Genomic DNA, 23768 nt, shown 5'->3' on the forward strand with positions numbered 1-23768 from the left:
AGCTGCTAGGACCCAAGTAAACACACAGAGGCTTATATTATTTACAAACTGTATGGCCATTAGCTCAGGCTTATTACTGACTATCTCTTTCACTTAAACTCAGCCCATTTCTGTTAATCTATATGTCACCACATGTTCCATGGCTTTACTTGTGTGCCATTACATGCTGCTTCCTGGATGGCGGAACATCCCACAGTATAAGAGTTCTCTATTCTTCTCATTAAATTCAAATTAATGTGTACTGTCACTTGGTTTCAGCTTTATAAGCTTCCTTAGTGGAGCTGGAGAGATGGCTCGGTGGTTAAAAGGATTTGCTCTTGTAAAGGACCCAGGTTCAGTTCCAAACACCCACATGACAGCTCACAATCTCTCATGTTCTATAACTCCAGTTCCAGAAGATCTGACACCCTCTTCTGTCCTTCTCAGGTACCAGACATGACTATGGTACATATGTATTCATGCAAGCAAAACACTCATACACAGAAAATAAAAATTAAAAACTTAAAATCCTTAGCCTGTGTTGTAAGTCTTTATGCAGTAGATACTGTCCGTTTTTATTGTGTATGTTTGATTTTACTAGCATTTATTTTCTAGATTTATTTCATGTTTAATTACATGTAGGGCAGTTAGTATACACATGAATACGGGTACCCAGACAGCCCGGAGGCATCAGATCCCCCTGGAGCTAGTTATAGGCAGTGCTGAGCTTTGAGATATGGGTTCTGGGAGTCAAAATCTGGTCCTATGGAAGAGCTACAAGCACTCTTAACCACTGAGTTAAGAGTTAGTGTATTTATTATATATAGTTAGAGTTATTTTATATATATATATATATATATATATTATATATATATATATATATACACACAACCCAGTTAGTATATTTCTTAAGCAATATTAGGTTTATGGAATAAAATGAGCAAAAATACAGAAGTCCCATAAATCTGTTATCCCCTACTGTTGGCATCTTGTGTTAGTGTGATGCCATTTTTATAATTGATGAGCCAATGTTGCTACATTATAATTAAGTCAAGTTCATGGTCTCCGTTAGGGTTCATTTTGTAGTCTTTGTAGTTAGGGTTCATTTTACGGGTTTTGACAGCTAATTATGCTGTCATCACAGTGTCATACAGAATAGTAGTTTCTCTGCCCTAAGTATCTACTATACTATACCTGTTCCTCCCTCTCTCCCACTTCCAAATCCTGTGCAATCACTGAATTTTTGTCTCTAGTGTTTCTGTTTCTTCTAGAAACATATGCTTAAAGTTGTTTCAGATAGTCTTTTTATACTAGCTTCCTCCACTTACCAGTATATATTTAAAGTTCTTTAACCTTTTTTTTGGCTTGGTAGCTCATTTCACCAGATCTATCCTTGGTAGTCACTGGATAATATTACTCTGTTTAAGTATACCATGCTTTGATTATCATCTGTTCACCTATTGAAGGTCATCTTAGTTGCTTCAAGGCTTGGCAATTGGGGTTGGAGATTTAGCTCAGTGGGTTTGGTTCTCAGCTCTGGGGAAAAAAAAAGACTTGGCAATCATAAAGGTGAGTCAGCAGATCATTGAAATTCATTTGAATAAGTACCAAGAAGGGTGGCACTGATCATTCAGTAGGAATATGTTTAGCTTTGAAGGAAACTGCCATAGTATCATTCTGCATTCCTACAGGCAGTAAATAGAACTACTGTTTCTCCACATCATCATCTCCAGCATTGGTGGTGTCAGTGTTTTAGATTGTGGTCATTCTAACACATGTTCAGTGATATTTCACAATTGGTTTGATTTCCAGTTCTACAAGGCATATGATATTGAGCAGATTTGTGTGTGTGTGTGCTTATTGCCATTTGTGTATTGTTTTTGAAGAGGTTTCTATTCATATCTGTCTATTTGGGAATTTGGTGTGGGGTGTTTTTTAATTGGGGGGTGTTGTAGTTTGGGTTTTTTGTTTTTGAGGTATCGACTCACTTTGTAGGCTAGGCTGGTCTCTAACTCACAGAGAGAGATTGACCTGGCTCTGCCTCCCAAATGCTAGGATTAAAAGCATGTGCCACTGTGCCCAGCTATCCCCATTTTTAATAGCCCAGTTATGGGATGCCTCCATAAGAAGAAAAAAAAAGGACTACACACCTTCCAGAGTATGCTCACCCATCCATTTTCTACCAAGACAGGGGCTGAAAGAGCTATGTCCAATTTTAATTGTTTTTCTTTTAATACTGTTCAACTTTTTAAAACAATCCATATACTTTACATGCCAGTAGTCTTCAAGATAAGTATTTTGCAAATATTTTCTCCAAGTCCACCGCTTATCTTCTCATTTTCATAAAAATTAACTACACCAGTCAGACGGGTGGTGGTGGCACATGCCTTTAATCCCAGCACTTGGGAGGCAGAGGCAGGCAGATCTCTGTGAGTTCAAGGCCAGCCTGAACTACAGAGTGAGTTCCAGGACAGGCTCCAAGGCTACACAGTGAAATCCTGTCTGGAAAAAAATAGATAGATAGATAGATAGATAGATAGATAGATAGATAGATAGATAGATAGATAAATTAACTATACCAGAATTTTCAATTTTTATTGATTTCAACATAATCATTTTTCTTTCTCTTACATCTTCCTTTTAGTTGAGTATCTAAGAATCCATTGCTAAATCTAAAGTAACCTTGATTTTGTTTTAGGTTATAGTATAAGAGTTTTATAGTTTTGCAGTTTACATTTATGTTCATGATCTTTGAATAGATTCATTTTTATATGTGAATGTGCACTTGTTCAAGAACTATGTGTAAAAGACTATACTATCCTTTCTTCAATAAAATGTCTTTCATCACTTGTCAAAACAAAGATGGCTGTAGATTTATGCACATCTATTTCTTTCCCCTCTAATAAGTCCCATTTGCGATTGAATTGTGTTTTTCTTGTTGTCTTTTGTTTTTATCAATAGCACATTTCTCAATTAATGTGCGTTTATGGGACTGGAGAGATGGCTCAGCATTTAAGAGCACTGGCTGGTCTTCCAAAGGTCCTGAGTTCAATTCCCAGCAATGGCAACATGGTGGCTCACAACCATCTATAATGGGATCAGATGCTCTCTTCTGGTGTGCAGATGTACATGCAAACAGAGCACTCATATATACATAAAATACATTAATAAATAATTTTTAAATGTACCTTTTATACTAAGTCTTCAGGCCAGGTAGTATCCATTCTCTGACTTTGTTCTACTGTAGTGTTTTGTTGATTACTCTGGATGTTTACCTTTTTGTATAAACTCTAGAATCAGTTTGTTTATATTCTCATGAAAACTTCCTGGGACTTTGAAAGTACATTAAATATGTAAATTAATTTGGGAAAATTGGACATTTTGACAATATTGAGTCTAGTTACCTGTGTTCATGGAATATCTCATTTATTTGGATAGTCTTTTATTTCTTTCCTGAGAGTTTGTGGTTTCCTATATATTTTAGTAAATTTCTACTTTAGTATTTCTATTTGTGGGGTACTCAAGTAAACAGTATTATGTTTGTAATTTCAAATTCCACTTGAGTTGGTGCTGGAATAGGGACTCCTGGGATGGAATGAATGCATTCTGTACAACAGGACATGAATATGGGGACAGGGAAGGGCAAAATGGTACAGCCTAAATGTTTACATCTCCCAGAATTCCTTGTTGAAAGCTAGTCATCATGTGATGGTATTGAGAGGTCGGATTTGGGGGAAGTGATTACATCATAAGACAGGGCCCTTGCAACAGAATGAATGCCCTTATTAAGGAAACTCTAGAGAGCTGTCTCACCCTCTGCCAAAAAGAATAACACTGCACGGATATGGCTGTACATTAGCGTGACCCTGACTCTGCAGGCAGTATGATCTTGGATGCTCCAGCCACCATAACTCTGAGGAATAGTATCTGCTTTTCTTTTTTCTTTCTTTCTTTCTTTTTTTTTTAGCTGAGGACCAAACCCAGGGCCTTGTGCTCTACCACTGAGCTAAATCCCCAACCTATGTCTGCTTTTCATAAGCCACCGGCTCTATGGTAAACTGATACAGGAATGTGAGCAGCCAAATACATTCCCCCATTCTTTCTGCCTTTCTTATCCTATGACATTAGCTATGACAACCACTGTGATTTTGGTTGGTTGGTTGGTTGGTTTTTGGTTTTTGGTTTTTTGAGACAGGGTTTCTCTGTGTGTCCTTGGCTGTCCTGGAACTCACTCTGTAGACCAGGCTGGTCTCAAACTCTCAGAGATCCACGTGCCTCTGCCTCTCCTGTGCTGGGATTAAAAGGTGTGTGCCACCACTGCCCGGCTCATTGTGATTTTTTTTTTTTTCTTTCGAGACAGGGTTTCTCTGTAGTTTTGGTGCTTGTCCTGGATCTCACTCTGTAGACCAGGCTGGCCTTGAACTCACAGAAATCCACCTGGCTCTGCCTCCTGAGTGCTGGGATTAAAGGCGTGCGCCACCACTGCCTGCCTTCACTGTGATTTTTAATAGGAATGTTGGTTATGGACCTCAGCTGTTTCATAGGTGATCTTAGCTATAAACTTAGCCATGCTTTTTGTAGTTATTTATCAAGTTGAAGCAATTTCTTCCTATTCTAGTCCACTCAGTGTTTTTTATTTTGTCAAAAGCCTTTCCTGAATATATTGGTATGATCACGTGATTTTTCTTTACATTTGCTAACATGATTGATTTTCAAATCCCACTTGGCTGTGATAATACCTTCCTGTACTTGTAATGTTTAATTTGGGATTATTGTGACTTTGTTTATGAAGAAATACTAGCTAGCCTATAGGTATATGTTTGTATAGCATCTTTATTTGGTTTGAGTACTATAGACATAATGGCTCTATAGACTTGAGTCAGGAAATATTTGCTCTGCTCTGGTCTTCTGGATGATATTGCAGAGAAATGCTAATCTCTTCCTTAACAATTTCATAGAATTCAGCAGTGAATCCATCTAGGTCAAATGATGTCTATGTGAAAAATTATTCATTAATTCATTAATTTTTTATTTTATCTATTTTTATGTGTATAGGTGTTTTGCCTGTATGGATAGATGTGCACCACTTGTGTACCTGTTGTTCACGGAGGCCAGAAAAGGGCATTGGATCCCTTGAAACTAGAGTTACAGATAACTGTGAGCTGCCACCCAGATGCTGGGAACCAAACCTGGATCCTCTGCAAGAGTAGCAAATTTGGCCAGGCTTCATACACACCTTTAATCCCAGCACTCAGGAGGCAGCAGTAGGTGGGCCTCTGTGAGTTCAAGACTCCTGTGAGTTCGAGGCCAGCTTGGTCTACACAGTGAGTTACCAGGACAGCAAGGGCTGTATCGTGAGACCCTGTCCTAAAAAAGTGTGGGGTTGAGAAGTGCTGAGACTGTAGCAAAACACAAAAATGACCCTGTTTCAAAAATGTCACTAACCACTAAACCATCTCCCTGGCCCAATGGTCCTCAACCTTCCTTGTACTGTGACCCTTTAATATAGTTCTTCATGTTGTGGTGACCCCCAACTATAAAATTATTTTCGTTGCTACTTCATAACTGTAATTTTGCTACTGTTATGAATCATAATGTAAATAGTTGCTATGCAGGATGGCTGATGTGGGGGTTGCAACCCATAGGTTAAGAACTGCTGAGACTGTAGCAGAAATCTGGACTTAGAGCGCCACCTTGTGGCACAACAGCAGAAGTGACTACAAGTAAAACTAAACTCTGAAAAAGCTAGTTATACACATTTTGAGACAGAGTCTCACTATGGAGCCCTGACTGCCCTGGAACTCACCATAGTAGACCAGGGTGGCCTTGAACTCACAGAGATCTGCCGCCTCTGCCTCCAGAGTGCTGGGATTAAAAATATGTGCATATTTCACCCTTCCTCCTTTCCACTCCTCCAGGATTCTGCTGCTCTCAGCAAACAGTGTCTGCCCATGAGAAAGGTGGCTTCCAAGTGTCCTATACATCCATATGTCATCATATTGAGAACTAGGAATTAGACAGATTCCCCGATAGGCACACAGATAGGGAGAGGAGCCATGACTAAGTAATAAACTTCCAAAAATGGCTGGCTGGCTTCTTCCTCCTCCTCCTGACCTGAATTAAAAGCCTGAAGAGTTTTTTTTTTTCCTTCCACCAGTAGGACCACTCTGCTGATGGACTGCTTTCTTGCTGCTTTTTTGGGGGGTTCTGTTCAGTTGTGGGGGTTCTTTACATGTTTGTTCGTTCAGATAAATGACTTGCAGATAATGGTCTCCCGTTGTGTGTGTTGCCTTTTCATTTCTTTTTGATTTTCCCCTTGTCTGGGTTTGTTTGGTTTTGGGGTTTTGGTTTTTGGTTTTTGGTTTTTGGTTTTTTGATGGGGTTGAGAGAGGGGCTGGGGATTTCTGTTTTTGTTTCGTTTTGTGCTGGGTTTTTTTGTTTTGTGGGGGGTCAATGTTAAAACATTGCCAAGAGCAGTGTCGAGGAGCTTATTGCTTATAATCTTTCTGAAAAGGAGTTTTGTAGCTTCTGAGAAGATATTTAAGCTTTTAATTCATCTGACTTAATTTTTGTGTGATATAAGCTGCAGCCAACTTCACTCTTACCTTTATATATCTGGTTTCCCAACACCATTCAGGAAATTATCTTCCCCCATTGTGTGTTTTGCTATCCTTGTTGAAAATTCCTCGATCGTGTGTGGGTGTAGGGGCTTATTTTTAGGCTCGCTGTTCTTTACTGCTGCTATGTCTGGGGGGGGCGGTGTATTTTTGCCTCTGTGTGTGTGTGCGCGCGCATGCGAGTGTACACACACGTGCTCGCTGCCACCCATGGAGTTCAGAAAAGGGTGTCACATCCTCTGGAGTAAGAATTACAGATGGTTGTAAGTCTCCCAATATGGATGCTAGAAACTGAATCCCAGTCCTCTGAGAAAGTAACCAGTGCTCTTTGCTCTGAGCCGTCTCTCCAGCCCCTTTTACACTGTGCCACACCATTTGGATTATGCATTCAATTGTAGTTTCACATCAGGACATGTGATAGCTTTACTTTTGTTCTTTCTCATGATTCTTTTGGCTCTTGGGGTCTTTTGTGGTTTCATACAAATGTTGAGGTTTTCTTTCTCCCTTCTGTATTGAACTGAGGCAGTGTGGACAGTTCAGCAATATAATGCCTCATTTCATGATCAAAATACAGATCGTTCGCCTTTTCTGATTTTCCTTCTTAATTTTTATTCAAATGGGTCCTGCTTTCCTTCCTTCCTTTGTCCCTCCCTCCCTTCCTTACTTCCTTTTTTTCTTTCTTTATTTTGAGGCAGGATCTCACTGTGCGGCACTGACACCTGACTGGCCCAGACCTCACAGGAATGCACCTCCCAAATGCTGGGGCCTTTCCTTCTTTTATGTTAATCAGAAACCTTTTCCGGTTTTCAATAAACATCAAAAATGCCTGGTAGTCCTAAGGTGTTTTCAACAGCCTTAGAAACTTCTTGCTTCCTACAAAATGCACGCATTCTGATCGGATTAGAGTGCAGAAACCCCAGATCCGTTTCCGGCCATGCTGGGCCTCTCATCTCAGCCTTCAGTCTGTGCTGAACCACCTTAGTTTGGAACATGGAGTCCTAAGAAAGGTTCACAGCGGGGCGGTGGCGGCGCACGCCTGTAATCCCAGCACTCGGGAGGCAGAGGCAGGCGGATCTCTGAGTTCGAGGCCAGCCTGGTCTACCAAGTGAGTTCCAGGAAAGGCACAAAGCTACACAGAGAAACCCTGTCTCGAAAAACCAAAAAAAAAAAAAAAAAAAGAAGGTTCACAAACATCTGTATGAGGCCCCCAACTGCTGCTGTTCTATGTTAGCACTATTGATAAACTTTCATAGAAATCCAGTGCATGGCCATGTACCACAGCAATTCATATGCATACTTCATTTGGAAAAGCATAAATTCAAATTTGATGGATGGATGCATGAATGGATGGACGGATGGACGGACAGATGGATGGACAGATGGATAAGATCTCCTTTTGTAGTTATACAATAGCCATTCAAAGTGTTACTTGGCTTTTGGCAGTTTTTATATGTGCCTTTTTTTATTTGTGATAGAAAAACAGAAAACAATTAGTAATGCCTTACAAGAATAAAAAATATACAGAAACGTGTAGCTTATAATGTTCAGCTTATCTTCTCATGGAATCTTGATCCTTTTTCTTAGACCAGAAGATCGATTCAGAAGTTACTAGAATGGGAAAATAACAGATTATACCACAAGGTAAGAAATTTAAGGCAAATAGGTGCCCCATTTGTCTATTTGTATTATCAAATTTAAAAAGTAAGCACTAAGTGAATTATCCAGCACACAAAGGACTAACGAACTAATCCTGTTATTAGCATATGTTCTCGATAAGGTATTTGAGGTGCTGTTTTATGTCATGAAGCCTAGATTTTACTTTTAGTAACTCACTCAAATGCAGTACATTGTCATTAGCCGAAGATGATGGAAAAAAAAAAAATTCTTAACCAAACTCTACCCTTTTAGCTGGCTTTGCACTGGAAGCTGACCAAAAGGAAGTGTGAAAGCAGCAATATGATGGAGTATGTAAGTATGAAGCTGTTCTTACTCTGCTCTCGGGACTGCACCCCAGTGCGACGGCTCACTGTGTATGTCATCTGTTGTCTGGACCTTTTAGCTTCTCAGCCGGAACTGCTGTCTGCTGGGCTTAGAAGCCACCATTCATTTTCTTTACACTTGTGGCCAACCTAAAGTTAAAAGCTTAAGAGTAGATCATGTACCTCTGAGAAGAGTCTCAGCTCCCGTGCTCAGCTGGTAATGTTGCACAGCCTTCATGTCTGTTAGCACAGACACACCCTAACATACAGCACTGACAGCAGCTGCTGCCCAGCAAAATACACCAGGTGCAAGCTTGTCAAAACCCCTCACAGCCGGGCGGTGATGGTGGGCGGTGGTTGTGCACATCTTTAATCCCAGCACTCGGGAGGCAGAGCCAGGCGGATCTCTGTGAGTTCAAAGCCAGTCTAGGCTACAACAGAGTGAGTTTCAGCACAGGCTCCAAAGCTCCCTGTCTTGAAAAACAAACAAAAAGAAAAATACAAAAAAAAAAAAAAAACCCACCTTACATAGGAATTGACTTCCAGTTCTGGACCCATATCCCTGTCTTTTCTTGTTTGTTTGTTTTTGCTGTGGTTTGTTTGGTTTGATTTTCAAGATAGGGTTTCACTGTGTAGCCCTGGCTGTCCTGAAACTCACTTTGTAGAACAGGCTGGCCTCGAATTCAGAGAGATCCTCCTGCCTCTGCCTCTCCAGTGCTGGGATTAAAGGTGTGCACCACCACCTCCTAGATATCTGGTTTTTCTTAAGATTTATTTATTTATTATATATAGTGTTCTGCCTGCACATATCCCTGCAGGCCAGAAGAGGGCATCAGATGTCAGGACAGATAGTTGTGTGCACTTAACCTCTGATAACTTGGCTGAAAAACTATTGAATAAATAAAGTCTATTAGGATAGATTTGGATATAGGCTAAGAATTTTTACTGAAAATGTGCAATCTTGCCGGGTGGCAGTGGCACACATCTTTAATCCCAGCACTCGGGAGGCAGAGCCAGGCAGATCTCTGTGAGTTCGAGGCCAGCCTGGTCTATAGAGCGAGATCCAGGTCAGGCACCAAAGCTACATAGCAAAACTTTGTCTCAAAAAACCAAAAGGAAGAAAGGGAGGGAGGGAGGGAGGGAGGGAGGGAGGGAGGGAGGGAGGGAGGGAGGGAGGAAGGAAGGAAGGAAGGAAGGAAGGAAGGAAGGAAGGAAAATGTGCAATCTTGCTGGGTATGATTGCACACACCTCTCATCCCAGCACTTAGAAGGCAGGGGCAAGTAGATCTCTGTTTCAGGCTAGCCAGGGCTACATAATGAGATCCTATCTCAAAAAATTTTTTTCAAAAATAAAACAGGCATCTTTAATCATAAAGCATAAGACCATTTACAAACAACATAATCTAGTCACCATCATGGACCTTCTAAATTTCCAATGTTTATTATTAAATATCCCAGGTCTGAGAATATAATGCAGTTGGTAAAGTACTTGTTCAGCATCTACAGACTTCAGATTGGTCCCCAGCACCGCTTTAAGCAGGCTGCCTATAATCTGCACGTTCAAAGTCATCCTTGGCTGCATAGTAATGTCAAGGCCAGCCTGAGATTACACAGGGCTGCCTTCATCGTGATGGTAATAGAAGAGCATAATAATAGAAGTGGCCATGCCTGTAATTCCAGCACAGCCTCCAGCAGAGACAGGAAGCTATCTGTGGAGTTTGGGGCCAGCTTGATCTACATAGAGAATTCCAGGCCAGCCAGGGAGTCACAAAAACAAATCTTTCTGCAATTCACTTGTTTTATAGTCGATCCATTTGGGCAACTCCTATTTCACAAACAACCTACAAAAAATAATAATCCTCAACTAATATTAGCTGCTTTAATTGAAAACTAAAAACAGGTATTTTTTTCCTAATCTGTATAAAGTAGTTTTTTTTTTTAATTTTATGTTCATTGGTGTTTCACTTGCATGTATGTCTGTGTGAGGGTGTTAGAAGGCCTGGAACTGGGGTTACAGACAGTTGTGAGCTGCCATGTGGGTGCTGGGAATTGAACCAGGGTCCTCTGGAAGAGCAGTCAGTGCTCTCAACCACTGAGCCATCTCTCCAGCCCCGTATAAAGTAGTTTTAATCTCTTCTACTTGGCTGAAAATAAAAGGTCCAGGGATATAAAAATGTAGTAGAGTTGTGAGTCAGGCAGTCCCGCTGTTGTGCGTTTGCCTGCCAGTTCCGTTTGGAAATGAATGGTCTGATTTGTCACATTATGCTGAATTCTTTGCAGACCTGTTTCATGTATTTCACTCACTTCCTGTAATTCAGGGTGAAAGTACAGTCCTGTGGAAATCAACAAGACTTTGCAGGTTTGTGTACACTAAGTGAAAACTACTTTGTTAATATATTCTTTTCTGTCTTTATTTTTACAGGTAATACTAATAGAATTCTTACCAAAATACCCCATCTTCCGACCCGACTGAGGAGTTTCGTTCGGTCACGTCTGTGTTATCTGTCATTTCCTACCCTTAGTGCCTTGTAGATGATCTTGGAATGGAGACAGTCTCCTTTGCTGTGTTCAGTTTATTCTTTACAACAGTAGAATATTCTTCTCATTCTTTGATTTGTGTTGATTTCAGAAGACAATTTGCACATCTTTTCTGTTATTAAATGAGGCTTGTGTTTTGCACTCTCAATTTTTAAATAAATACACACAAACATATACAAGTATATGTAGTTGACACTAAAAACATCAGTGCCAGTGTGTAAAGAAACAAACAAAACCCTTGTTCTGAGCATGCTGCCTTAGGATTTTCACACTCACTGTTTCTAAATATGCATCATTTTCTAGGCTATATAATGCTCGGGAATCCCTTACTGGACACACCCAAATATGCTTTTGGTAGCTTTTAGAAATGGTTTTACTCTGCTTTTAAAGAACATGCAATTAATAGCACTGGTTTCCTCCTGCACTTTGCTAAACTGTCACTTATGTTAGTGGATAAAATATTTAAACTCCTACAGACTTGTAAATATTGTCTCTTTGCATAATGTAAAATGTGGTATGCCGTGGTTTACAGAATGTATTAATATTCTTAATGTATTGCCAACAATTCCGCATAGATTTTAATATGAAGTTTGCAAGCATCCTTTTGAATGTAGAGACCTTTAACATGCTGTTTTGTGGCAGAGCCAAAATGAGTATGTTAAATTTCAGGTGTGGGGCAGGATTGCCCTTCCTAATGAATTGGATTAAAATTGATATCATTAGTTCAGACCACAAGATTACATTACACCTGAGACCAAGAATTTTATTTTTTCCATTTAATTCACTGTTCTCCATTTATCCTCCACTCCACTCCCCAAAATATTTGACATCCAACTCATCTTACAGCTGTGTTAGCTTTCATTTCCTTTCCCTTCTGTATATTTTCCCTCCTTTGAAAATACATAGAATTGCCACCTTCAAGTGTCTTGAGAGCCGGGCGGTGGTGGCGCACGCCTTTGATCCCAGCACTCGGGAGGCTGAGGCAGGTGGATCTCTGTGAGTTCAAGGACAGCCAGGGATACACAGAGAAACCCTGCCTCAAAAAAAAAAAAAAAGTGTCTTGAGATTTTGAGTCCTGTGAGGTCTCAAGCCCTCCATGAAAGGCATAGTTCATCCTCTTTTGTAGTTCCTCTATTCTACAAAGAGTGCTGAGGAACTGTACCTACAGACTATGCAGTAGGCCACTCAGAGTTGATCCAGTATTCTTAGCCTTCTGCTTGAGAATCTTTGCTAAACGTTTGGAATTTACCAATGAGGAAAGAGAAGTCAAATTTAGATAAAATTGTTAGATGGTCACATGTTTTGATTGGTACCTTCATCTTTCTTTGTTCTTTTTTTTTTTTTCTTTCCACAATTAAATTGAGTGAGATTACCACTCTGGTTCTACTACAATTTGAAATGATAATGTAACAAAAGCTTTCTATCACATTAATTCAACTGTAAGTGAATGCCTATATATGGGCAGTGTTAGTAATTTGCAGTGACTGACATACATTCTCTTTGGCCTTCTACTCTTAACTGCTTTTAAGTAAGTTCATTCCACTGAACAGAACGATCATTTCTGCATACAAGGTCAAGCTTTTTTAAGCTACTTTTCAAAGTTATGCCTAATCTGAAATCCTTAGTCCTTGACCAGAGAAGGAGGAAAGACACTCAATTTGATATGTGGTTGTGATGGTTTGCACAAACACTTTTGGAGCCCCCATCCCCCCATGTCACCCAGCCACCCCAAATCTCTAAGTTCTAATATATTGTGTATGCCTGCAAATATGTCTGCCTGCTGCAAATTGAAGGTGTATTTTTATAGACAAAAAGGAAGCCTCTGAAAATGCATACCCAATGTCTGGTTTTTGTAGCTAAGGTCAGGGAAAAACATATCTATGTTTTATGTTCCAGCTAATGTCATCAGATTTATGCTTCATACTGTGACATTTTAATACCAAAATTGATTTCCATCACAATACAGAATCTTTAATTCTCACTGGTAAAATAATCACTTGTGAATGTCAGCCCTCAGCAATCTTACATTTTGTCTCGAGCCTTAGAATTTGACCAAATAATGATCATAGTAACTTTTTCTGCCATGTACAAATCACACTTCATTTTGTTTTTAAAAAAAAAAAAGAAGTGTAATGAATTGTTTCCATGAAACAGATATTAATATAGCTTGTATCTGGAGGTGACCAAGTATAATTCAAGTTACAATAGTATTTGTCATTAAAAACATTTGCCACAATATGTCAATTCATTTGGAACTACTCACTCGTAAATATGTTAATTTATTGTTCAATATACTGATTGACTAATCATAATTTCTTGAGCTACCCAGAAAACAATCTGGTTTTTCTTTTCCTTTCTTTCTTATGTGACTTTGTTTCATGCTGCTTTCCCTTAAAGGAAGTGATGAGAATTTGGATAGCTTGAATGGGGAAGAGATTCCTTTTCACTGAAATTATTCATGCATACGCCTTAGTCTCTAATTTCTCCCCCACCAAACTTTGTTTTTCTTTTAACCTTGGGATAGAATGTAACTTGTATTTTTCCATTGGGTTAACCAACTATTTTGTGAAAGTTGGTTTTGATTGAAAAAATTTAATTTAAATTTCTTTAATACATACCACCCTTTAAAACTGCCATGGTAGTTTCCAGAGGGAAAAAGGCTTAAAAATAACATGTTTTTGCCAAAGCATTTAAATCTCACCAGGTTTTGAGATTGCAAGTTAAGACTTTTTTTTTTTAAGTCACATTCTGGAAAACCTAGCATGGTGGTTTATACCTTTAATTCCAGCACTTAGGAGGCTAAAGCAAGAGAATTGCCCTGAATTTGAAGCCAGCCAGGGCTACAGAATGAGACCCTGTCTCAAAAATAAAGGGAGGGAGGGAGGGAGGGAGGGAGGGAGGGAGGGAGGAAGGAAAGGAAGTTAGGAAAGAAAGAGGGAAGGAAGGGAGAGAGACAGAGGGAAGGAGGGAAGGAAGGAAGGAAGGAGAGAGAGAGAAAAAGAGAAAAAGAAAGAAAGAAGGAAAGGAGGAAAAAAGGCAGAGAGAAGGAGCCGGGCGGCTGTGGCGCACGCCTTTAATCCCAGCACTGGGGAGGCAGAGGCAGGCGGATCTCTGTGAGTTCGAGGCCAGCCTAGTCTTCAGAGTGAGTTCCAGGAAAGGCTCAAAGCTACACAGGGAAACCCTGTCTCAGAGGAAAAAAAAAAGAAAAGAAAGCAAGCAAACATTGGTTTCTGTTACTTCTCATTTGGTCCAAGATGTAAATTGATCCAACTGGTCATTTTAAAGCTTGTCCAAAAGGCAAGTAGCACCTATATTATTAATAAAAATATGGGCAAATGTCATTTGCAGATTATCTCTATCTCAGACACGTCCTCTCCTCTTTTCCTCTCTTACCCCACATTAATTTAGGAAAGAGATCATTGTAACTTTAGAAGTAGACGGGAAAGTGCCTTGTCTTTTTCAAAGATAACATGGTATATGGAAGGAAGCAGAATGAATGGATAGGTAGATTATTAGAAATTATTCTTTTCAACTAGGCATGATAGCACAAGGTTATTATATGTCTCTTATTTAAGCCCATTTACTTATCTCCCAATCATGCGATACATTGATGACAAAATATCATAGAATAAAAGTGTCACTCACTTAAAATTACTGTAATATTAATGCTAGTAAGCATAGAATTTAACATAGTTCTGGAAGGACAATGGTCATCGATTAAAAACCCTACCAAAACTCATTTAAGAATTGAATGTCCATGTGTCATATACTAGCATGACCTATAAACACTAATCTCAGAAATTAAACTGTATTCATGCCTAGCATTGACATTTTTAATGAGAGTATTGTTGCCTTTGATAATTTAAGTAAAGCTCAATAACATTTGTAAGCCTATCAGCAATTAGGTCTTTTCAAATGTCTGTGACCTTTACAAATCATTAGCACTTTGATTTTTGTTTACAGATAAGCTGCCACTTAAAAATTAAACCACTACTTGAACATAAAGACCCCAAACAATACTTCATTTGAATTTACTGTATGTCCTAGGCAAATATAGAAATTATACTTACCTTATTAATTGGAACAGTTCAATAGCAGAAATATTTTTTACTAAATTGACTGGAAGTGTTCAAGTTCATTGAAATTAAGTCCAATTATGCCTATAAAAATCTGCTTCTTTAAAAAAATAAGAAAAAGGTCTATTTTACAACTATCAAATCATTCAGGTTCCCTTGAGTGGTGAACTAATTGGGAGATTTTTCATGGTAAAGAATAAGTTTATTAATACTTGTTCATATACTTGTGATCTAAAAATAGTTGAAGGATATCTATAAATATATCCTACCATGTATGTGTGTATATGTATATGTATATATGTGTGTGTGTGTGTGTGTGTGTAATCCTTATCTTGCTCCAACATTTCCTTACCTGATTCTGAGCCAGCCTTTTATTTTGATGATGGCAACCTGAGAATATGTTCCATTTTCTGTGAATTTTGTCAAAGTCAGACTTAATGAAGAAACAATCTGTTTAATATTGTGGGCCCCAGGCAAGTGACCTAAATTATGTGTCAATGTTTTCATCTGTAAAAGGAAAGAATTGAACCTTGAGCTGGACACACACAAAAAAAATGAGAGATGAGCTACCATGCCACGGTTCTGTGAAGCCATGGAAGAAGGTCTTTGCTGTGCAGAGCGTGAGAATTGTTATTCTCAGATCTACACACTTGGTGGAAACTCAAAGTGCCTTGCACACAATTTGAGTTCAGTTTGCTGACTGGCTGCTAGTTGGTGTGTGTTAATAAAAGCACACTCAAAGAACCTGATGCTTGGTAGACCTTATATAACCTCTGTGCTGATAAAAGTGAATGTAGTTTCCCTAGGAAGCGAAGGCTGGGGAATCTGACTATGCTGTTGGTATCCAGGCAAGAACTGTAGCTGTGACAACAGCAGGTATGTTAACGTGTGCCCTTAGACGATGTGAAGAGTTGCATATTCAACTTCACATTGCTCCAGTGTCTCAGCAAGTTCCCTCCTCTCAAAACGATCTATTGGGATGAATTTAGAAAAGTAGGTGGAAAGGAAATGGCATAGAGTTCAACCCCAAGTCGCTTCTGGTTTAATTCTTAGCTCTGCTGCTTAATTCCTCTGTACCTCGTGTCCTCATTGCTGAAGTGGGGATGATAATCTGGACCTACCTCACAGAGGAATTGAGGGTCTTTTTCATGTGTTCGTGTGCTTAGAAACTGACAAAATGTTGGATCGTATTTCTAAGTAGAAGTGACTTTCAGTCCATGTTATGTTTTCTTTCTCCGTAACACTCTAGAGAGTAAGTGTTGCAACTCATTCATTTTTTTTCAATAGTCACTTTTGTTGCTAATGCCCTATTTGTTAAACATGAGTGATTGTACTATATTAATACTTGATTTAGTGAGGGAAGCAGGTGGGTATAAAGCAGTGGTTCTCGGCTTGGGGCAGTTAAAGATAGCAATGGAGAGTATCTTGGAGCCTTTTTCAAGAATTATTAATTCAAAAAATAACACTAAAGGCCACACACTGACCTCCCACATTCCTTCTACACCAGCCAAACAAGAATATGGAATCACCATGCATTTTGTTCATGTCCTTTCCTGTTCCATCTGTTGACATTGCTTACCGACACTGATCAGAAGCTCTGAATGGGAGTGTGCTTGTAATTCATGGAAATAAGAAAGCCATCCCTAAGTGTACTTTAATATATACTTGAAAATGGGGAAGGAATTGAGAGATCCATATAATGAAATTGTTGGGAGCCACTTTTATAAAAGAACAGACTCTCGGACCCTCTCAACACATTGCTTCCTAGTCCCTGAGTGATGGAGAGAGAGAGAGAGAGAGAGAGAGAGAGAGAGAGAGAGAGAGAGAGAGAATGTCGACTAGATTGGGCTATATATTCACATTATAATTGGCCTTCAGTTTTGCTTTGTCCCAGGATTCTGGAACTGACCTGATTCATTGAGGCATGTCCATGTACACACAGGACTGCAAATGTGCAGTGTTCTAGTGTCATGTTGGTCTAAATAACAATGTCTCAGCCTCTTAAAGTGTTTGTATAGTCTGTATGATAATCAAGGCAATAAGTTCTCAATTGTTCCTTTTACTCCTGCTTATTTGATTTGCTTTTATCTTGGCATAATTTTCCTGCTTTTCTGTTTTTACTGTAAGCAAATTGTTGGAAATTGTTTTAATGCCTGGACTTTGGAACAAGTGTTTGAAATTATATAATCTACAAGCTAGTTTGCCATCCTTGGACTAACCACATACAAGTATGAATCTCTACTGCAAGAACAGGACATCCAGATAGCTACAGAGCTGGCATCAAAAAAAAAAAAAAAAAAAAAAATCTGGTTGAAAAAAACGACTCCTGCATCTTGGCAGATGATTCCTGTTGGGACAGCTTTATCAGAAGAGAATAGTGGATATGTCCGTCAAACCAAGAACTTTCATGCATCTTGTAGTGTTATGTAGCCTGTGGAATGAATTCCTCTTCCCCCTGGAGTACAGGATTGACTCCCCTGGAAGAACTCAACCTATACCCAGCTGTGCCAAAATGAAGGCTACCTGCCTCTGAGACTTTCACTACTGCTTCCGTCCTTGTTCACACGTCAGATAAAATGGGATTCTCAGGATGCAAAGTTCCAATAAAGTACAAATCTATGTTCATGAGTTGAAGCGTGTGGCATTGGGGTCCACCTTCTTTTCCTTATGTTTTCATCATTATAATGTCATTACTTGGGGGTGGGTACATTAACTCAGCTGGTAAAGGTGCTTGCTGCCAAACCTGCTGACCTGAGTTTAATCCCTCGGAAGCACACGGTGAAAGGAGAGAACTGAGTCCTACTAGTTGTCCTCTGACTTCCTCAAATGACACACACACACACACGTGTGCACACATACACACACACGTGTGCACACACACACACACACGTGTGCACACACACACACGTGTGCACACACACACACACGTGTGCACACACACACACACACAACCTAAATGAATAAAAATAACTACCTAAATGTAATTTCTTAAAAAGTTTTCTACTTTTTCCTTTTTTTTTTTTTTTTAAGAGGAAAGGGTTTATTTGGCTTACTTCTGGACCACAATTCATCATGTTGTATAATAAAGTTAATTTATATTAATTTTACATAAGTTTAGGCCTTATGAAACATCACCATAGTTAAGGTCAAACATATTCTCATCTCTTTAGTAAGTTCCTTTCACCAAATGACGGTTGGGAGGCAGAGGCAAGGGGTGGGTATCTCTGAGTTCAGGGCCAGCCTGGTCTACAGAGCAAGTTCCAGGACTACACAGAGAAACCCTGTCTTGGAAAATCAAAAAAAAGGGGGGGATGGGAGTGGGAGAGAAAGTTCCTTCCAACCACTTGGGCAGCAATCTAACACCAAAATTCAGCAAACCAGACATGGTGGCACAGACCTCTAATCCCAGCACTTGGGAGACTGAAGCAGGAAGTTACTTATGGTAAACTCAAGGCCAGCATGGTCTACATAACAAGTTCCAGACCAGCTGGGGGTGACAATGAGACCTGAAAATAAAAATAATAACACAAACAACAATAATCTTTTTGTAAAGATTATTACTTGAAGCTTCCTTTTTTATTTTTTCTTAAAATTTTTTCATTCGTTTTACACACCAAAGATCCCCCTCTTCTCTGCCCCCCACCCCCCCATCTTCACCCTCCCAACGCACCCCCTACTCCCCCCAACAAGGGGAGGCACATCCAGTAGAGGCAAATCCAAACCCTTCCCCCTGCCTCAAGGCTGCACGAGGTGTCGCATCATAGGTAGTGGGCTCCAAATAGCCATGCACCAGGGATGGATTCTGATTCTACCGCCAGGGGGCCCCCCAAGCAGATCAAGCTACACAACTGTCTCACTTATGCAGAGGGCCTAGTCCAGTCCCATGCAGGCTCCACGGCCATTGATCCAACTTTCATGCGTTCCCACTTGAAGCTTCCTTTTTTTTTTTTTTAAGATTTATTATGTATACAGTGTTCTATCTGCAAGTATGCCTGCACACCAGAAGGCATCAAATCTCATAGATGGTTGTGAGCCACCATGTGGCTGCTGGGGATTGAACTGGGAACCTCTGAAAGAACGGGCAGTGCTCTTAACCTCTGAGCCATCTCTCCAGACCTTGAAGCTGCCTTTTAAGGACGGTATTGTGCACATTGCCTCTCCTCCCATTGGGTAGTATTATGTCTGATTCTGTAAGTAATTTATGCCATTTACTGTATGTGGGAGCCTTCATTGTACCCTGTGTTTGGCTTTGGCACATGGCTAAGTAGAAAGTTGTTTTTAAATGACCTTATGAAATATAAATGTTTACTCAAGGAGTGTGGAGATGTGAAGCTACTTATAGCAAGTTTTGACTCTTGCTGCCAAGTTACTAGCACCTCCTGCTTGAGTTATACTCAGCTGCTTAACATGCAATCATACCAGATTATAAACAACAATTTATGTCTTACTGTTGCAAAATTCATCAAAAATAGTGAAGTAAGGATTAGAGAGATTGCTCAGCAGTTAGTTCCAAGGAATCTGACACCTCTTCTGACCCAACCAAGGGCTCCTGTATGCACATGATGTGCATATACATTTACATAAAAATAAGTACCTTTTTAAATAACAAGGGGGATTAGAGAGATGCCTCAGCAGTTCAGACCACTTGCTGCTTTTGCAAAGGACCTGGGTTCAGTTCCTAGCACCCACATGGCAGCTCACAATAGTCTGTAACTCCAGTTCCAGGGGATCTAATTTCCTTTTCTGGCCTCCATAGGCTTCTACACACACAAGGACTCTCAAAAGCACACATGGGCACACACACACCACATAAAAATAAATAACATTTCTAGCTCTGTCACTGGCAGTCATTAACAATGATTGCTGTCATATGAAAACAGCAAGTTTTGAAAAGGCAGGAAGTGGCGGCACATTCCTTTAATCCCAGCACTCAGGAGACAAAGGCAGGCTGATCTACAAAGCAAGTTCCAAGACAGACAGCGCTGTCACACAGAGAAACCCTGTCTTGTTTTTGGTTTTGGTTGTTTTTTTGTTTTGTTTTGTTTTGTTTTTCGAGACAGGGTTTCTCTGTGTAGCTTTGCGCCTTTCCTGGACTCACTCTGTAGCCCAGGCTGGCCTCAAACTCACAGAGATCCACCTGCCTCTGCCTCCCAAGTGCTGGGATTACAGGCGTGCGCCACCACCGCCCTGCCGAGAAACCCTGTCTTGAAAAAAAGAAAAGAATGGAATCTGAGCTCAGACGCTGGCTCTAGATGGAGACTGGAATTCTGGGCCGCTCCTAAGATTAGAAAATGGCATGCTATTGTCTCCACTCTTTCATGAGTTAACCCAGTGCTGGAGGCATGGTTCAGTGTAAGAGGGCTTACTGCTCTTGCAAAGAACAAGACCCCACACCAAACAGTTCGCATCTGTAACTCTAGCTCCAGTGATCCGATGCTCTCAGGCCTCCATAAATTCATACAGGCACTTACATAGACATACACATGAAACAATCAGTCTTTTTCAAAATTTAATCCACTTAGGCCTGGAAACCGTCCCACAACTACTTGTCAACCTGCATTACTGAACATGCCATCTTGCTTGGACCCTAACTCAAAAACAAACAGGGCTTCCTCTCTTCCTCTTTCCTTGCCCTCCCAGCAACTTCAGAGATTTACAGCTTGTAGGTTATGTATTTGTTTGTTTCTACAAACTCTAATAAAATGGTCCTTGAGCTTAGTCTATGGGGATTTTATTGTTCGTTGTTATTTGAGGATTTTTTGGTCTGTCATTTTGGGGGAAAGGGATGGAGGGAACCAGGTCTCACCATATAGCCCTGGAAGACCTGGAACAAACACCCTGTGTAGACCAGGCTGGCCTCACGGAGATTTACCTGGCCTCACAGAGATCCATCCACCTGCCTCTGCCTCTCAAGTGCTTTCAAGGATTCAATGCACTTGAATCTATTATTAAATTGTTTTTTAACAAGACTAAGAGCCCATAATGAAGCCAGGCAGTGATGGTGCATGTCTTTAATCCCAGCACTCAGGAGGCAGAGGCAGGGGGATCTCTGTGAGATCAAGGCCAGACTGGTCTAATTCCAGGACAGCCAAGGTTACACAAAGAAACCCTGTCTCAAAAATTAAAAAAAGAGCCCATAATGAGAACTACAAATTTTCACATGACATGACTCCAAGAAAGGGAGAGACAGACCATGAGTCTTTCCCTGCTTTGTCCAAATTATAAACAAATCCATTTTCCTTTACCAATTTCCATGTATTAATTGCTTTTGAAATACAAAGGAAATGTAACAGCCTAAATGTGTTTTTTGCTTGTTTTATTTTTGGAATTTTTTTTGGTGTGTTTTTTTTTTTTATTTTGTTTTATACTTTTTTGGTGATTTAATTTTTTTTCATTTTTTTCTTTATTAAGAAATTTTTTTTATTCATTTTACATACCAACCACAGATTCCCCCTCTCATCCCTCTACCCACTCCCCTCCAGCCTTCACCCTCAACCTACCCCCCATCTCTTCCTCTGAAAATGTAAGGCCTCCCTCCCATGGGGAGTACCAGACCCTGGTACATTCAGTTGAGGTAGGTCCAAGCCCCTCCCCCCTGCATCAAGGCTGTGCTAGGTGTCCCACCATAGGTAATGGGCTCCAAAAACCAGCTCATGCACCAGGAATAGATCCTGATCCCACTGCCAGGGGCCCCTCAAACAGACCAAGATACACAACTGTCTCCCGTATGCAGAGGGCCTAGTGCAGACCCATGCAGGCTCCACAGCTGTTGATCTGAAGTTTGTGAGTTCCCACTAGCTTGGTGTTTTATACTTCTTTAAAGGTGTCAAGACCATGATCACACATAGGGTAACCTGAAACCCACCAGGCTAGCTCCAAACTCCTGCCTCAACCTCCCAAGTTGCTTGGATCACAGGTATGTGTCACCATGACTGGTCAGTGGCAGCCATTTTATGGGTTTGGGTGCTGGGTAACAATAAAGGAAAATGCCTTCAGTCACAAGAATCACTAAAGTCTTAACTGTTTGTGTTTCTCAAAAGTCCAGTCCAAAGTCTCCTCAGAAACACAGATCTGCCTCTTAAGCCATGTGCCCCTTTAAGAAGACATCAAAAACAAGTTACATACTGTGGAAACACAATGGCACAGAGGAAACATTCCTGTTCCAAAAAAAGAAAGAAGGGGGAAAGAAGGAATAAAACCAAAAAGGAGGTCAAAACCTAGCTAATGAGCTTTACATTTTACAACCCCATGTCCAGCATCCATGACACATGCAGTGACATCCAAGGCACAAGCAGTGGCATGTGGGCTCCTAGGGCACGGACAGCCACTCCCCTATGACTTTACTGGTTGCAGCTGCCATGGCTTCTGTTTCTCGGCTAGCTCTACCCAACCCCTGCTGCTTCCTTTAGCAGGCCTCTTTGCTAGCGTCCCTGGCTCCCCATGGTCTCCATGGCAGCTTCATGTTCCTTAAGGTATGTTTCAGAGTGGTTAAAGGGTAGGTAAGTTTTGTTGCTGTTTGGTTTGGTGTCTGTTTTGGTTTTTTTTAGCGGTCCTTGATAATTGATTGCTTTCTATACAAACTTGACTTCATCTTAAGTCTCACCAAACCCTAGGAGGCTGAGGTGCCTCTTTAACATATCAAAGTGGGCCTGGCTGTCAGGTGCTCCCAGCGTGCCAAAGTCTCTACGGGTTATAGGACCCCTAGCATCAGCTGCTTGAAATACCTCAACCCCTACCCTGAACTCTCCAGCCCAGGGCTTGGACTGCCCTTCCCCCCAGCTGCTTTTATTTTGTTTACCTCTTTTCCTTCCCCTTTCTGCCCTCCCCCTTCCTCCTCACATGGCTCAGGGTCATGTTCACTCCAGACAATTCCAGATGTCTGTGCCTCTGACTATGCTCTCCTTTTTATCCAAATAAACTCTCCTGCACAAGCCTAGCAACAGTTATGTTCTTTTCCTTTTGATTTGTTTCACACCATTAGCAATGCATAAGCATTCTTGCTTCTTTACAGCCTCGCCACTGTTTGTTGTTGTTGTTGTTGATTTTCCAAGACAGGGTTTCTCTGTGTAGTTTTGGTGCCTGTCCTGGATCTTGCTCTGTAGACCAGGCTGGCCTCGAACACACAGAGATCCGCCTGCCTCTGCCTCCTGAGTGCTGGGATTAAAGGTGTGCGCCACCACCCCACTCTAATCTCCATATTTAATGTTTGGGAGTCCCTGCAATCTGGGCATAACATAGACCAGGCTGGCCTCCAACTCAGAGATCCGACTACCTCTGCCTCAGCTTCTGCCTCCCTAAACAGGAGTGAACCACTGCTGCTCAACCTCATTTTTTTTTCTTTTTACTTTAAGGGAGGCTAAAATCTCTTTAGATTATGGATTAGCCTATAGAAAAATGTCTGCCATAAATCAAACAGTGAAGGGGAAGATGAATAGGAATTTCACTTACACAACTTAAGTAAGACATAGCTCTCTGAACAGATGAAGATAGGTTTCTTCTATATCCCAGAATCTAATCAATATTTATATATATATAATTCAGCTAATATTTGGCTTAAAAGGGCTTATTGGGAAATCCTA

The 23768-nt window shown here is 40.5% G+C and overlaps 1 protein-coding gene across 1 annotated transcript in view; it reads left to right on the forward strand.

Moving 5' to 3' along the window:
- Positions 1 to 12092, forward strand: part of Chic1 (cysteine rich hydrophobic domain 1) — a 39287-nt gene extending 27195 nt beyond the window's left edge. Inside the window, exons 4-6 of the mRNA XM_036175089.1 lie at positions 8181 to 8237; positions 8505 to 8564; positions 10998 to 12092. Of these exons, the coding sequence (XP_036030982.1) occupies positions 8181 to 8237; positions 8505 to 8564; positions 10998 to 11048 (168 nt within the window). The 3' untranslated portion in view covers positions 11049 to 12092. The remainder of the gene's footprint in view (positions 1 to 8180; positions 8238 to 8504; positions 8565 to 10997) is intronic.
- The last annotated feature ends 11676 nt before the right edge of the window (positions 12093 to 23768 follow it).

The sequence above is a fragment of the Onychomys torridus genome, chromosome X, assembly GCF_903995425.1.
Source record: "Onychomys torridus chromosome X, mOncTor1.1, whole genome shotgun sequence".
In the NCBI taxonomy this organism is placed as follows: Eukaryota; Metazoa; Chordata; class Mammalia; order Rodentia; family Cricetidae; genus Onychomys; species Onychomys torridus.